General features: G+C 49.2%; 1 protein-coding gene across 2 annotated transcripts in view; it reads right to left on the bottom strand.

Annotated features, from left to right (window-relative positions):
• Positions 1-13522, bottom strand: part of FIRRM (FIGNL1 interacting regulator of recombination and mitosis) — a 1502596-nt gene that overhangs the window by 150118 nt on the left and 1338956 nt on the right. For both annotated transcript variants that reach the window (XM_069641302.1, XM_069641303.1), the window contains one exon: positions 11250-11354. In XM_069641302.1, coding sequence (XP_069497403.1) covers positions 11250-11354 — 105 coding nt within the window. The remainder of the gene's footprint in view (positions 1-11249; positions 11355-13522) is intronic.

Raw genomic sequence — 13522 nt, 5'->3', positions numbered from 1 at the left:
CACAGGCTAATAGGTGCAAAATTAGGCAATACATTGTGCTGGGTTGGTAGCAGTTGTGGGCGAGCAGATTCAAGTTCGAGTTATGGGACACAGCAGATAATGGACATTGCAACGAATGCAGGCATAGTTCAAGGAGAGTGTCGCATCAGGCTGTGTATTGCACAGTGATCATTAGTAGGCAGAGCGGTGTACCGCAGGTTGGGTATGGGCGCACTGTATTGGGACAATGCCCGAAATGGAAGAACTGGTTGCGTAGCACGCTGGCTATAGGCAAGGGTAATGGGGGGGGCGTTGCAAATGGAAATGGGCCGCCTGGAGTGTATTCTGCTCAGCTGGGCGCAGTGAGGCAGAAAGGCCTTAAAACATTGGGTATTATGGATGAAAGGCGAGCACTGTGGGCGCAGAGGAGGAACGCCGTAAAGCAGAGTTAATAATAAGGGTTAGAGGCATTTGCAGTTGGGATTTTGCGCAAGGGCACACAGCAGCTGGTAATATGCTTGTGGCCTACCTGTGCATCCTGGATACAGTGCGGTGGGAAGATGCTGCTCCTGCAGCCTGCTGCCTTGTTGAAGTCTTTAGATGGTGGGTCCGCCGTCGACCGGCAGTGACGCAGGGTGTCTGGCTGACGGCCGGAAAGGCAAGGACAGGCTAGGACAGGAAGAAAGCCTTCGTGCAGGCCTTGGTGCTGAGGCCGGCTACACCTCCCCGGCTTCGAATAGGCTGCAAATATGGGTAGGTGAGCCAATCAGGCAAAGCGGCCGCCTGGAGTGGCCGTTGCACGACGAGTCGGTCAGCTGTTAAGGTCGGACGGCCATCTTGGAATGGCGTCCGCAATGCATCGAGGTAACCAGCTGATTCAGAAAGGCAGCAACAATGCCGGATGGCGGATGCTGTAGGGCACAAAACGAATGCTTGCTGGAAGTTTGGCAAAGCGCATTAAAGTGGCGCTTTTGTGAGGATTCTCGGCGAGAGCATGGCGATCGAGGATGAGCCCACGGGCTTACCTCTCAGTATGGGGAGAAGCTCCTGCTTCTCCTCCGTGCAACGGTGCACCGCTTCAGCAGTGTTTAGGGCTCCTGCTCCCACGATGCCTGAACGATCACAGGCTGGGACAGAAAGAAAGCCTTCATGCAGGCCTTGGTGCTGAGGCCGGCTACGCCGCAAATATGGGCAGGTGAGCCAATCAGGCAAAGCGGCCGCCTGGAGTGGCTGTTACAAGGTTTTCTTCATCTCAAGCTCATGATTGTGCTCCATTTCTTTGAGCCTTAGTTCTTAATGTCTCTGTTCAGTTTGGGCACTAATTCTTTTGAATTCTAGTCCAAGTCTCATTTATTCTAGTGATATCAATTCAGGACTTAATGTGGGACCTGGTAAAGGTCCAGTAGCCACAGGTTGAGGCCTTTGAGCAGGTAGAGGGCCAGAGGGGGTGACATTGTTATCCTCCTCTTCCTCATCTGTCTCAACAATAACATCTTCAACATTATCCTCATTACTGTTTGCTACATTTGCTGGAGTAATGGGCACTACAGCACCACTATCCAGACTTTGTTTCTCTAACAGTCTATCAATCATTTCTAGTTTCTTGCCTTTGACAGGAAGACCTGTCTACACAGAGCCCTTAAATAATCAGCAGTATTAGTAAGGAGGGTCTCCTAGCTGTAACTTTCCATATTTTTGACTTTGTTTTTTAAAATAACTTTTTGTGATAGTTAGCCTTGTGGTTATTTGAACCAAGGTACTAGCAGAACTCTAACATGTAAATCCAATACTTTTATCCCCACCGCTGTACACCAGTGTTAGGCAGAATCCAGTGCAGTTCCCTTAGGGAGCACTACAGAAGATTAGGGCTACAGGTGGGAGCAATAAAGCCCCTTGGGTATCAGTCTGTACCACAAAGATTTAGTTGGTAGCTGTGGCTGAGCAGTCAGACTTATCTCAAGAGGGAGATGAGCAGTATTCAGGGTTTACACATTAGGCCTACAGCACTATGGGACAAGGAAACACTGACCAAAGCTTTGTATTAAAAAGTAGATATATATTTATTTTATACACTTCTAGTAAAACACATCACAGTTATCAAGCAAGTTAAAATTAAGTCAAGGAAAAATATACACGCTCCCTAGTTAAATTGCAGACCAAGTGAACCAGAGTGAAAACTGAGCAAAATGGCACAGTAGAGACCACACACAAGGGATGCTCTAGCAATTTCTCATAAGGGAGGGAAAGCACAAATTATATAGAAATAGCTTCATACACACCCTAGCAACACTTCCCAGAAGTTTGTGAACCAGTTTAAGCAAGACAGTACATCAGTATAGAATATACGCAAATGAGCAAAATGGCATTTCACAAGGTTTAGAAATGGGAAGAAAAGGGTAGTTAGCAGAAGCAGAACACCAACACAGTTCGCATTGAGAATCAATCTAAAGAAGGCAGATGTAGCCAGAGTCAGTAGGCCTGTGCCAGAGTCAGTGGTACAGGGCAAGCGCCGAGGAGCAAAATGTTCTTGTAGCTGCAGTCGAGTCTTTGGTTAACGATATTGAACAGGCAGATGCAGAAAGCGAAAGACAATGTTAAGAGAGAGGGGCGGCCAACCCAACAGGTAGGTAAAGGATTTAAAACACCTTTAGAGCTACCACGAAGAAAGGGCGGCCTGGCAGAACAATGTACCTTTAAAATTAAGAAGTGGCTCCTGCGGTGACGGTTGTTCCTGCAGTTCGGGTGATCCAGCAGAGGAAGAGAGGCTCTCGTCGTGGAGGAAGGTCCGAGTTACTGCACTACCCAGGGATGAAACCAGCCGCGGTGTTGTCCGACGAATAAAAGGTACGCTCTTTTAAATTGCAGTCCAGGTGGACAGGTGCCTGGTTATCCGGCCTCCGAGTACAGGGTACTGGCGATTCGACCAAGGCAGGTCCAGGAAGGCGATTGCAAACTGGTTGGCCCCACCAGCTCAAGGGAAGGAGGCTCTTGCAGATGAAGATCTCCTCTCGTCGTGTGGAGAAAAGTGGCGAGACGCTGCAGCAGGGCTTCACCGGTGGTTCAGTCGTTGCAGATGTCTTTGGCTTTTATCCTCTTCGGCTTCTTAGTTCCAGTGGCGACATCTTGCTCTTCCAGTCCTCAGGACCCTGCTTTTTTGCAAAAAGATCCCCATTCATACAGCCTAGCTGTCACTCACACAGTGGAGTGGTCATCTTGGCGGGAGACCCTTCAACCTATCAGAAGAGAGTGCAACATCGGTTGCTGAGGCAACCCTGTCCAGGGGTCCTACTCCCCCTCCCACACAATGGACCCACCCCAGACTCAGTGGCGCCGAAAGGAGGGCTTCTGGGCAGAAGCCCGCCAAAAGGACCAACAAAGGATCCCCAACCTGGGTTAGGAGTTTAGAGAAAGACACGAGAAAGAATTTATATTAAAGTTCTGGCAAATAAAACCTACGAGAGTAAACTTAATAAAAAAATAAACCAGCGGTATGTTAGAGGCTGTCAGAAAAAGTGGTAGCCTCGAACAATGGGAAAATCCCATAGGAAAATATTTGCGGTCGAATATTTACGGTAGTAACCACTGCCACCAGCCAGAAACTTTAGAGAGAGGGACTGTAAGGTACCCCCTCGAAAATGAACATAAGGGAAAAACTATTAACCCTTCCCAGTACCTCCATAGTAAGATGGTTTGTACTGGTTTAGTTCATAAGAATTGACTAGTAAAGTCAGTTGGGACTTTACATGCCCTGGGAGACAGTAGTCAGCCCCAAGGTATGGAGTCTATGTTTGGGGGTCGCTACGACACCCCTGTGTCACTGCACGGAGGGTGCTGTGTAACACATGTGCATAAAGACGGTTCCTATGGGGGGGTGAGAAAATACCATAGACATTAAACACAAAAATAGCCTAGAATACACATAGCAAAAATGCCTTAGAGTGGGAAAAGAGTCTTACTCTTAGCAGGTAAAAAGAAACAAACCCTTCAAATCCAGCAAAGCTGCTGGGGGACTCTATAGGTAAGGGAAATTAGCCATAGAATGAGAATTCTCCCTAACAGGGGAAGAAGATCTGCCTGGTGAAAAAGGTTCCGTCTCCCGTCCCTCGCAAGGGATGCCCATACACTAAGGAGGAAAGGGGACGGGACGTAAGAGTATAAGACTTATAGGTAAGTAACTTGTTCCTTCTCCAGCATAGGGTCTGGCATGGATTCACATGCTCCAAGAATACGATTACACAGCAGTACATATACACACCTCAGGGAGGTGATAAAGCTCAACAGAAGCAAAAAAGTACCCCTGGAACAGACTCCAAGAAAATAAGTAGCGTAGCAGCGCTTGGCCAACACGGGAATACTCCCTAGAATCCCTCTTGACGCAGTAGAATCTTGTGAAGGTGTGGGTGGACCTCCACATAGCAGCCCTGCAGATGTCGAACAGGGAAACACCAGAGAGAAACGCTGTCGTCGCTGCAATGCCTCTGGTGGAAGGGGCTCTCGGCAGGCCTGGAAGGCGTCTGTTGGCCAGACAATGACAGTGTATGATACGGCCGTAGAGCCACCTGGAAATGGAAGCCTTACACAGGGCCTTCCCATGTCCCACTGGGCCAAAGTTCACAAAGATTTGAGATGTCATTCTGAAAATGCTCCGTGTGTGCAACATAACACTTCAAGGCATGAGAAACGTCGCGCGAATGCCAAGCCCTTTCAGCAGGTGTATAAGGGTTCAGGAAGAAGACAGGCAGAACCAAAGGCTTGTTGTGATGGAATTCTGATGGAACCTTCAGCAAACAGGTGGGGGTGGGTCTTGTAGGGAGGCGTGGTATCACAAGTATGACACTGACACAATGGGTACAATTTGTAAAACCTTTACCTAAAATTTTGGGGCTGGAGAAACTACTACTTTGCCCTATAACTAAGATGGGAGTAGTCTCGACCATCAAACGATCAACAAATCAGTCCTAGTGGAGTATCTCAAATCAAAATGGCCTATGCTAACAAAACCTAATGCCTGCTCTATCTCTTGTACAAAAAGTGTATAAAGAAGAAATTTATGCAAAAGAAATATCAGTGTTCAAAAGAATAAATGTGGTTGAACCAGCTCTCCTCCTCACGTTCAACCTCACTAAGTAAGGCTGTCGTAGGCAGGATGACGCACTCTGGCTCGGTTTTCAACACAATAAACAGTTCCAAAACATGGATAGAGGCCTGTCTGGCTGTCCATGTTAACGTTTCTTTTCCTGACTTCCAAATAATGTTTCAACAAAAAGTTCACGTAGGTCCCCCTTCTGCCTGGCTCAGACCCTTCACAGCAAAGTTCACGGAGGTCCCCCACTGTTGGGCTCAGAACTCTCACAACAAAATTCAACAAAAACTGGCAAAGGGGGCTCCCCTTCCCCAAGCTTTTTACACTTCGGGTCTCCCTCTGTCGGGCTCTGACCACTTTTGGATGTCTAAGACTTTCGAATGTGCGTGGCTTTCTTTACAGACCACTGCAGGACTACTTTGACTCAAAAGTTAATGGTTCAACTTTCACTCTCTCCTTTTCTAGGAGTCAATGTTTCTTACTTCACTTTTGCTGTACATTCGCTATAGCTCTTCTAAAAATGTACCTTTCACAGAGACTTTTGAGTGGGCTACTTTCTTTCGCTCGACCACTCTGTTACTTACTATCGCTAATTTCACAGCTGTCCTTACTTCAAAGTTCATTCACAGGTCTGCCTTTCTTCGTGTCTCATCCACATGCATGCAGTCTTCACTTGCAATATATTGTTGCTACTTCAAACTTTAACAGACACCGGTCTCTCAGGTCGCTTGCCAACTCACCGGCTGTGTGCGTTCTTTCCTGGTTTGATGATTTCCAATTCACAAGTCAAGGTTAGTACCACAGGCTTGGCCTCGCCTCCTCAACTCTGCCGTTCACCCGGGAGGGTTGCTGGCGTCCTTGAAACACAATGCAGCCTTCTGGTGTGGGATTGTGTTTCTCCACGTGTGTTTCGCGGCCTGTCGGAGGCAACGACCTCCAACAGGGAACTCTTGGGGTTTTCGATCCGCTGCTCTCGTCCCTTGGTCCATCGCTCTGCTCCAGTAGGTTTGCCTTCATCCCAGAAGTTCTACTCGTACTCGTGTTCCACCTTGCTCAGAGTGTGTCTCTAGGTTCTGCCTTTTATTCGTGTAAGGAGGTCTAATTGGTACAAGGTGTATGCACTTAGAATCAAGTGCCTGACCCGATTTGCGGGGCATGTCCAGTACAGTGTGTGAAAGTTAATGTTGTTACTCTCAGTCACCCTCTTCCTCGGCCCAGTGTTTGTGTAAAAAGGGTGGGCTATTGGGACCTCCGAGAATCCTAAGCAATAGGATGGGTTAGATAAACAAAATAGAGGGGGGAATATCATGTCTCACCATCGGCTGCCTCACCCCGACTCCCTGAATAACCCTCACCAATGTGATCCTCCACCACTGGTTCACCCCCAGGGTCTGGATCTAAAGGTGATGGCCGTGCCCTGGCCACCAGAGAAAGAGATCCCCCGGGGACTAGTGGGTGAGACACCCTCTGGTTTGTCACAGTCTGCAACACCACCCTCAGAGCGTGGAAGGACAAGTACAGCTGCTTGCAGGAGAGGGCCTAGATGTCCCCAACCCGCCTGGCCGAGGTGATGGCCATTAGGAAAGCAGTTTTGCAGGAGATAAACTTCTGAGGGGCCTGATGCATCCGTTCAAATGGAGGCCCAGTGAGCTTGAGCTCCCAAGCCGGAGCAGAAGCCTTCACTGGTGGAAAAGTCCTGAAGAGGACTTAAAGGAACTCCATGACGAGCCTGTGTGACCACAGGGAGGGCTTATCAGTAGCCCAAGTGTATCATGATATGGCAGCTAGATGCACCTTGATAGAAGCATGAGTCAGGCCAGCCACAGAAATCAGATACAGAAGGAGCTGCAAGGCTGTGAGTCACAGAGGTGTAATCTTCCGAGTCCTGCACCACACTGTGAAGCGTTTTCATTTATGGCCATAACAAGAAAGCGTAGAGGAAGCTCTGGCTTTGGACAGGATCTTCTTGCATTCCGACAGTAGGGAATAGTGCCCGAACTCTCGGGCTGCAGAGCCAGGACGTGAGGCTCAGAGACACTGGGTTGGGGTGCAGTATCGTTCTATTTTCTCTGGAGAGAAAATCAGGAAGTGGAGGGCAGCAGGATGGACAGAGCCACTGACAGACGGATTAAGTCCAGGTACCAGATCTGCCATGGCCACGCCGGGGCAACGAGGATCACCCTGCAATGGCACCATCTGAGTGGGTTGATCACACGTAGCAGGAGTAGAATCGGAACGAATGCCTACTTGGAAAGCCGGTCCAACGAAAATGAGAAAGCATCCCCCAGGCTCTTCAGCTTGACCCCACTTGCGGAAGAGCAGGGACACCTGCGTCTGATGAAGTTCTGACTCGTGGCAGGGCTGCAGCGCCCTACTGAGCGAGTCTGCAATCGTGTTCTTGGTGCCCGCCAGGAGAAAAGGGATGAAGAACATGTCCTGAAGAATGGCCCAATGCCACAGGGCCTGTGCATCCAGACAGAGCGGGGGAGTGCGTCCCGCTCTGCTTCTGTATGTAGAACATGGTGGTGGTGTTGTCCGTGAAGATCCACACCACCTTCCCCCGCAGCCGAGGTTGGAATGATTTGAGGGCTGTGAAAAACCTGAAGGTGTCTCATCCCCTAGTACCTGGGGATCTGTCATCCAGGTGGCCAGGACACGCCCATCGCTTTTGGATCCAGTTCCTAGGGGTGGACCAGTTTAGGAGGATCACCTGGATGAGGGGTCTTCGGGAGTGGAAGTTGGACACCAGATGGCGAGAGGCGGTATCGCCTTCCCTGTAACACCTTTTCCCCATCCTACCAGGTAGGATACTTAGGAACTCAACGCCTCCCCCACCCCCTTTCCCGACACAAACATTTTCTCATCGACAGCTCACTGTGAGAGAAAACGTACTAACACCCGAGCCGTATACCTGACATGTCCCAACCCAATGGTCAGGTAGAGACAGGCACTTACTGATAATTACATACACCTGACTTCCATCACACTTTCCCACACGGATAAAAGGTGGAGCGTGGAAGGACACTCTGAGCAAGGCAAATCACACTAGGAAGCAGCAGTTCCAAGGTGGCAGTTTAATACGAGGAGAAAGACGGCAAGACCGGAGAGGGTTGCAAGGAGGGAAGTGCCCTTGACCTTTACAAAGAAAGACAGTTACTTTTGAGAGCCTTCGAGAATAAGAAAAATAAGACCTCAAATCAAAGCTGAAAAGACCCGCATTGTGTGTCTGAGGTACCCGGGGCTCTCCTGAATTGATAGTCAAGGTGTGAAAAAACGTTTGCCGCTGTGGTACTGTCCTTGGCTCCGACAACAAAGCAGCGCCAGTTAAGTCATCACAGCTGGTCAGTCAGGGAGACTGATACTATACTGGGCTGTGTTAGCGCCAAGGTTGCAAGCAGCAACACTGTATAAAAAGATCTAAAGAAGAACAGTGTGTGAAACGTATGAGACAAACAAAGTGAACAATTAAACGGCAGATGAGTGACTGAACTCCTGAAGCCAAGACAGATACCGTAAACAGAGTGGTCCGGCACCACGTGGGTGCTCATTTGTAAGTCTCTGTCAGTTATCCAACTGAAAGATTTTGTTCTAAAAAGGAATTGTGGAATCGAAGTGGTCCTGCAACGGGTCAAGCTAAACCCTGTACACATTCTAAAGTTTTCAATAGTTAATACTCAAGGAAATTGGTCCGAGCCCGGCTGAGGGAGATTAATTGTATAAAAGGGGATCTGAGCCTGGAAGAGAGGGATCCGGGGTGAACAGCGAGTCACCCGAGCAAGAACATTCAAAGAACATTGTATATTGTATAAAGGGATCCAAGCCTGGCTCAGCAGGATCCTGGGTGAAAAGTGAATCACCTGAATTTAATGCTTGTAAGAAGAGAAGAATTTCTGATTTGTTTGGTACATCAAGCCCTCTAAATCAAGAGACTTTGATAAGTAAAGAGACGGGCACATAAGGCTCTGATGATAGTGATTGAACTGTATCCTCGGGCCGAAGAAGCCAGAGTTTGTGCTACACTCGAGTGAACCACCTTGTCCCGTGCTGAAAACGTGGGGAAGGGAGGCAAACAGCCTGAGTATTATTTTTGTGAACACTACCACCACACTATTTGTATTTAGGGGTAAGGATTGGCAATAGGTTTTTTAGTATAGGCCCTTTTTATTTAACAAAGACACCACTAGGACTGCGTTATTATTTGATGGTCGTAACTTGCTCCCACCTGTAGATTTAGGATTAGATAGGCGTTTATCATACCCTTGTTGCAGTTCAATAAACGCCATTTGTGTCTGTCTTACTGTTGATGCCATGCCTTCCTTACACGGCCCAGAAGACTGCGTGGAGATCCAGGACTTTGATGCGGAGGACTTTCTCCTCTGGGAGTTAGAGGCCTCTGGCATGTGATAGTCCGATGTGGGCCCCCCACCCTTCAAGGGAGGCATCTGTGGTGACCGTGGTCTGGTGCAGTTGAGTTTTAAAGGGCACCCCTTGCGTGAGATGCTGGCGTACTCCCCCCATCGTAGAACTTGTCAAAACTCCTGGGTGAGGGCGATCTTGTCCGTATAAGCACCTGTGACCAGCCACCTTGCAGCAAGAAGCTCTTGAAGTGGCCTCATCTGGAGCCTACAAAAGGGAACAAGGTGAATGCAGGAGACCATCATGCCCAACATCGACTTGATCGAGCGTGCTGTTGCCGATTGCATCACCGACAGGCGCTGTACCTTCCCCAGGATGGCCGTCACCCTGTGCCCCGAGGCGGTAGCCAGTCAGGCAACCATGTTGAGACGGGCTCCCACAAACAGAGCGTTCTGCAATGGCTCTAGGCAGGTTTTTGAATAATTGATGGAGATTCGAGGTCTTTTAGCAGGGATAAGGGTAGATGTGGACACCTTTGAGGTGCAGATCAGCCGCCACCAGGGCCAAGCACTTTGTGAACACCCATGGCACCGATTTCAGGCAGAAGGGCAGAGCCTGGAACTGATATTGGCGACCTTGGACTACGAACCGCAGGCACTTCCGATGTTTGGTGTGAATGGGGACATGAAAGTAGGCATCCTCCAGGTCCAAGGTTGCCAGAAAGTCCCCTTCTTCAACATGGTCCAGCACATACTGCAACGTGACCAGCCTGAACTTCTGGGACTTCAAGCACTTGTTGAGGTGTCTTACGTCTAGGATTGGCCACCACCGTCCTGAGGTTTTCCATACCAGAAAGTATCTTTTGCCCCTTTGCTTAACATGGCCTGAACCTATTGCAACAGTTGAGCCATGTGTAGTTCGTGACACGCCACAGGAGGAATGAGAGGGTACTTGTGTTGGAATTCCAAGGTTTGCCCCTGATGAAGAACGTCCAGCACCCATTTGTCCGTGGTGATGGTCTTCCACTGGCTGACAAAGTTCGCTAGCCATGCTCAGGTTACTGAGCAAGGCAGGGCAGACCTGGAATTGTTTTTCCAAGAGCTTATTGGGGGGCTAATCACAGGCAATGGGACAGGACGGAGAACTGTGAGGAGCAACATGCTTACCTGAGCTTACTTTAAGGGCTCTATCAGGTCTTGGAGATGGCAATGGAGCCTTCAAAAAACAAGAGCATTACAAGCCTGCTGGGATGTGGGGCGGGGGGGGGGTGGCAGAAGGGGCATCTAGCCCCAAGTATGGTGGGAGCCATAAGAAAAAGGAGATCAACCACAGCCTGTAGTAATCTAATGGATGAGAGTAACTCCAGTCTGAAAAGAAACGAGGCAGGGGTGAAGGGAATACTGCAAGGTAAATGCTTTGTGTATCCTCTGAGGCAAGGGGGAATCACAAGTTCTTGCTTGGTAGGCATATGGAGTCTAAAATCCATTAGAGAACCTTGGAACCAATTAGCAATCATCAAAGAAGCCAAACAAGCATGCTGGGTTGCTATTTAACACACTGATTGAGTGACCTAGAGATAGCCAGCAGTGTGCTATAACCCTGGAGCTATGTTTTGTAGACCGGGAATCAGACTGGGACACTAGATCCCTCTAGGAAATACTCTTACAATTGTTTGTTTATACCTGTACCCGAACATCCTTAGCCAAAGATATCCCTTTTGAGTTTACTTTCACCCTAAACTCATAAGCATTCATCCAACAATTCCTTTGATCCCAAATAAAGAAATGTAATATTATTTTGGTGTGGTTTGAAACCTTTTAAGGCCCCTTACCTCAGCAAACTGAGTAAATGCCTCCAGCGAATGTTGATGGATAAGCCAAGATGGATTTGAGAGAAGAGCCGCAAACAGAGTGGACAACTTGGGAAGGACCGAACTCTGGAAAAGGAAAAACACATTTGAAGTACGGATTAAATGGGGTTCAGTAGTAAAGCATTACAGAAATAGTGGTCTAGATTATCTAACCAGCGCAGTGGGTGCACCTGAGTACGGCAACATAACCAAACCAGGAAATAAAGTGGCAAGTTGTAATAATTAGGCAAGTGTAGCACCAAAAAATATTTTGAATAAACATTGCAAGACGGCTAGTGAAACAAAAAGATTACAGTGCACACGTTAAGTTAAATACAACTTTTAGCATACTGTTGTACAAAATTGGTGCATGCATATCCCAATCAGCTTGTAGTGAAAGTGCTCTGCTAGGTCAACAATGCATAAGGTGTAAGGCTGTTGAAGAAGGAAGTGGACACACAGGTGGCATGGTTTTGGTTATAGGCTTATTTCTGTGTGAAAAAGGTCCTTACAATCCCTAACTTCTAAGAGGGGGTTCTCTGCCTCAAATCGAATACTAAAAGGGTCTGTCAAAATGGCTGTCAATGTAAATTCCACCGCCCTGTATCAAAACCTATTTCTATCCCTCATACTATATAACTAAAAAGGTAAACTAACAAAAAGTTCCTTCTTTAAGAAGAAAGGCTCCTGTCTTCTTGGGAAATGTTCAAAGAATTGTTCTCTCAAATCAAAGTTACTAGGGGGGATGACTCCCTTCCCCTGGCTTGGGGGTGTCACCGAGTCTTTGCACAACGTTACCCCCAGAAGACTGGCTCCCTTCTCCTGGTGCGGCTCCTTATACTCTTCAATAGAACCAGAGGGAATGACTCCCTTCCCCTGGTATGATTTGGTACACTTCACAATGTCAGGGCGAATGACTCCCTTCCCCTGGCACCTTTAGCAGAACTCCTGATGTGGGGGCGCTGTTGAGCAGTGAAAGTAATGGCTGCCTAGTCGAGAGGCTCCGCAACAGGCAACATCCTTTTTGCAAAATATCCTTAACTGGCATCTTCTGACTTGGCGCCGGAGGGAAGTTGTCCATCCACGGCAGAGATCGATGAAACCACCTGGTCTCTATACAGGTTGCGGCGGCGGAGCTACGGCAAGATTGAGACCTGCGGTGTGTGGTGCACTCCGAGGCCGGTACCGACATCCGTGAAGGAAAGGTGCAGCTCCAACCAGAAGCCGGCGCCGCAGCGGCCCGGCTGGGGGAGGGCTCACCCCCATCAAGCACCTGGGAAGACACAGACGGCGGAGACATTGCATACCCGTGCTGGACTGGAAAGCAAGGTAACACCACTAACTTGAGCGGGAGCCCAGTTCACCCAAAGGTCCCGGCGGCAGCGGTCATCGGCAAACACGGAAGCGGAAAGCTGGAGTTGTCTCCCCACTCGGCCTCCACCCCAGGTGTCCCCCCCCAAACACTCCCCTCCTACTTTGGGCATTAATCACTGCACACCCTGTGTGTGTCCCTGGCAACACGGGGCGTTGTCTCCAACTCCGCACTCTGCCCGCTGTACACGGAACGTCGGCCCATAAAGCCTGGGCCGGTAATCACTGGAGTGGGGACCCGGCGGCAACAACCTCACGCGGCCTCCCCCTCTGGATGCCCTCACGCCTCCACTCCGACTTAGATCCTTTATATGAGACACCCTAAGGACGCTCCCAGAGACATAGAGGTCCCTCCCGTGCATACACTCTACTCGCCACAGCCGCTACACCGTTGGATGGAGAGGAGTAGCCCACCGAGCGCTGCACACGATTGACAACACGCTCAGGCAGCGATTGCATAGTCACCTGACCCCGGCCACAATCAGGAGCTGACTCCACGGGACGTGGAATTACCCAGTCTTCCACACTAACCGTACAAGTCCTACAGCCCACATACATGCTCCTGCCTTCCCCCCTGGCTATGTGCCCACAGTTGCACAAAACAAGGCCCCGAAAGCAAAAGTGGGACAACATCAAACTAATGAGGCGCACCAGAGCGGCTCCATAACTAATAAGAATAGAGGAACCGACACATTGGAGTTAAACAGACACACACTTGTACGAAACCTCCTTTTGATGACAAGGCATGACCGCTCTGGAGATGATACGCTGGACAACCACAAATGAACGGCAGTCGGAAGTGTAAGACCGACCCTTGGATAGGTTACGGACCCCGACTGACCTTTAGTGTCTTCTTCCTCGGCTATTGACGCAAACCACCACCA

The sequence above is a fragment of the Ambystoma mexicanum genome, chromosome 1q (genome assembly GCF_040938575.1).
Source record: "Ambystoma mexicanum isolate Mex_15411 chromosome 1q, UKY_AmexF1_1, whole genome shotgun sequence".
NCBI classification, from domain to species: Eukaryota; Metazoa; Chordata; class Amphibia; order Caudata; family Ambystomatidae; genus Ambystoma; species Ambystoma mexicanum.
This window is presented reverse-complemented; position numbering and strand designations above follow the sequence as displayed.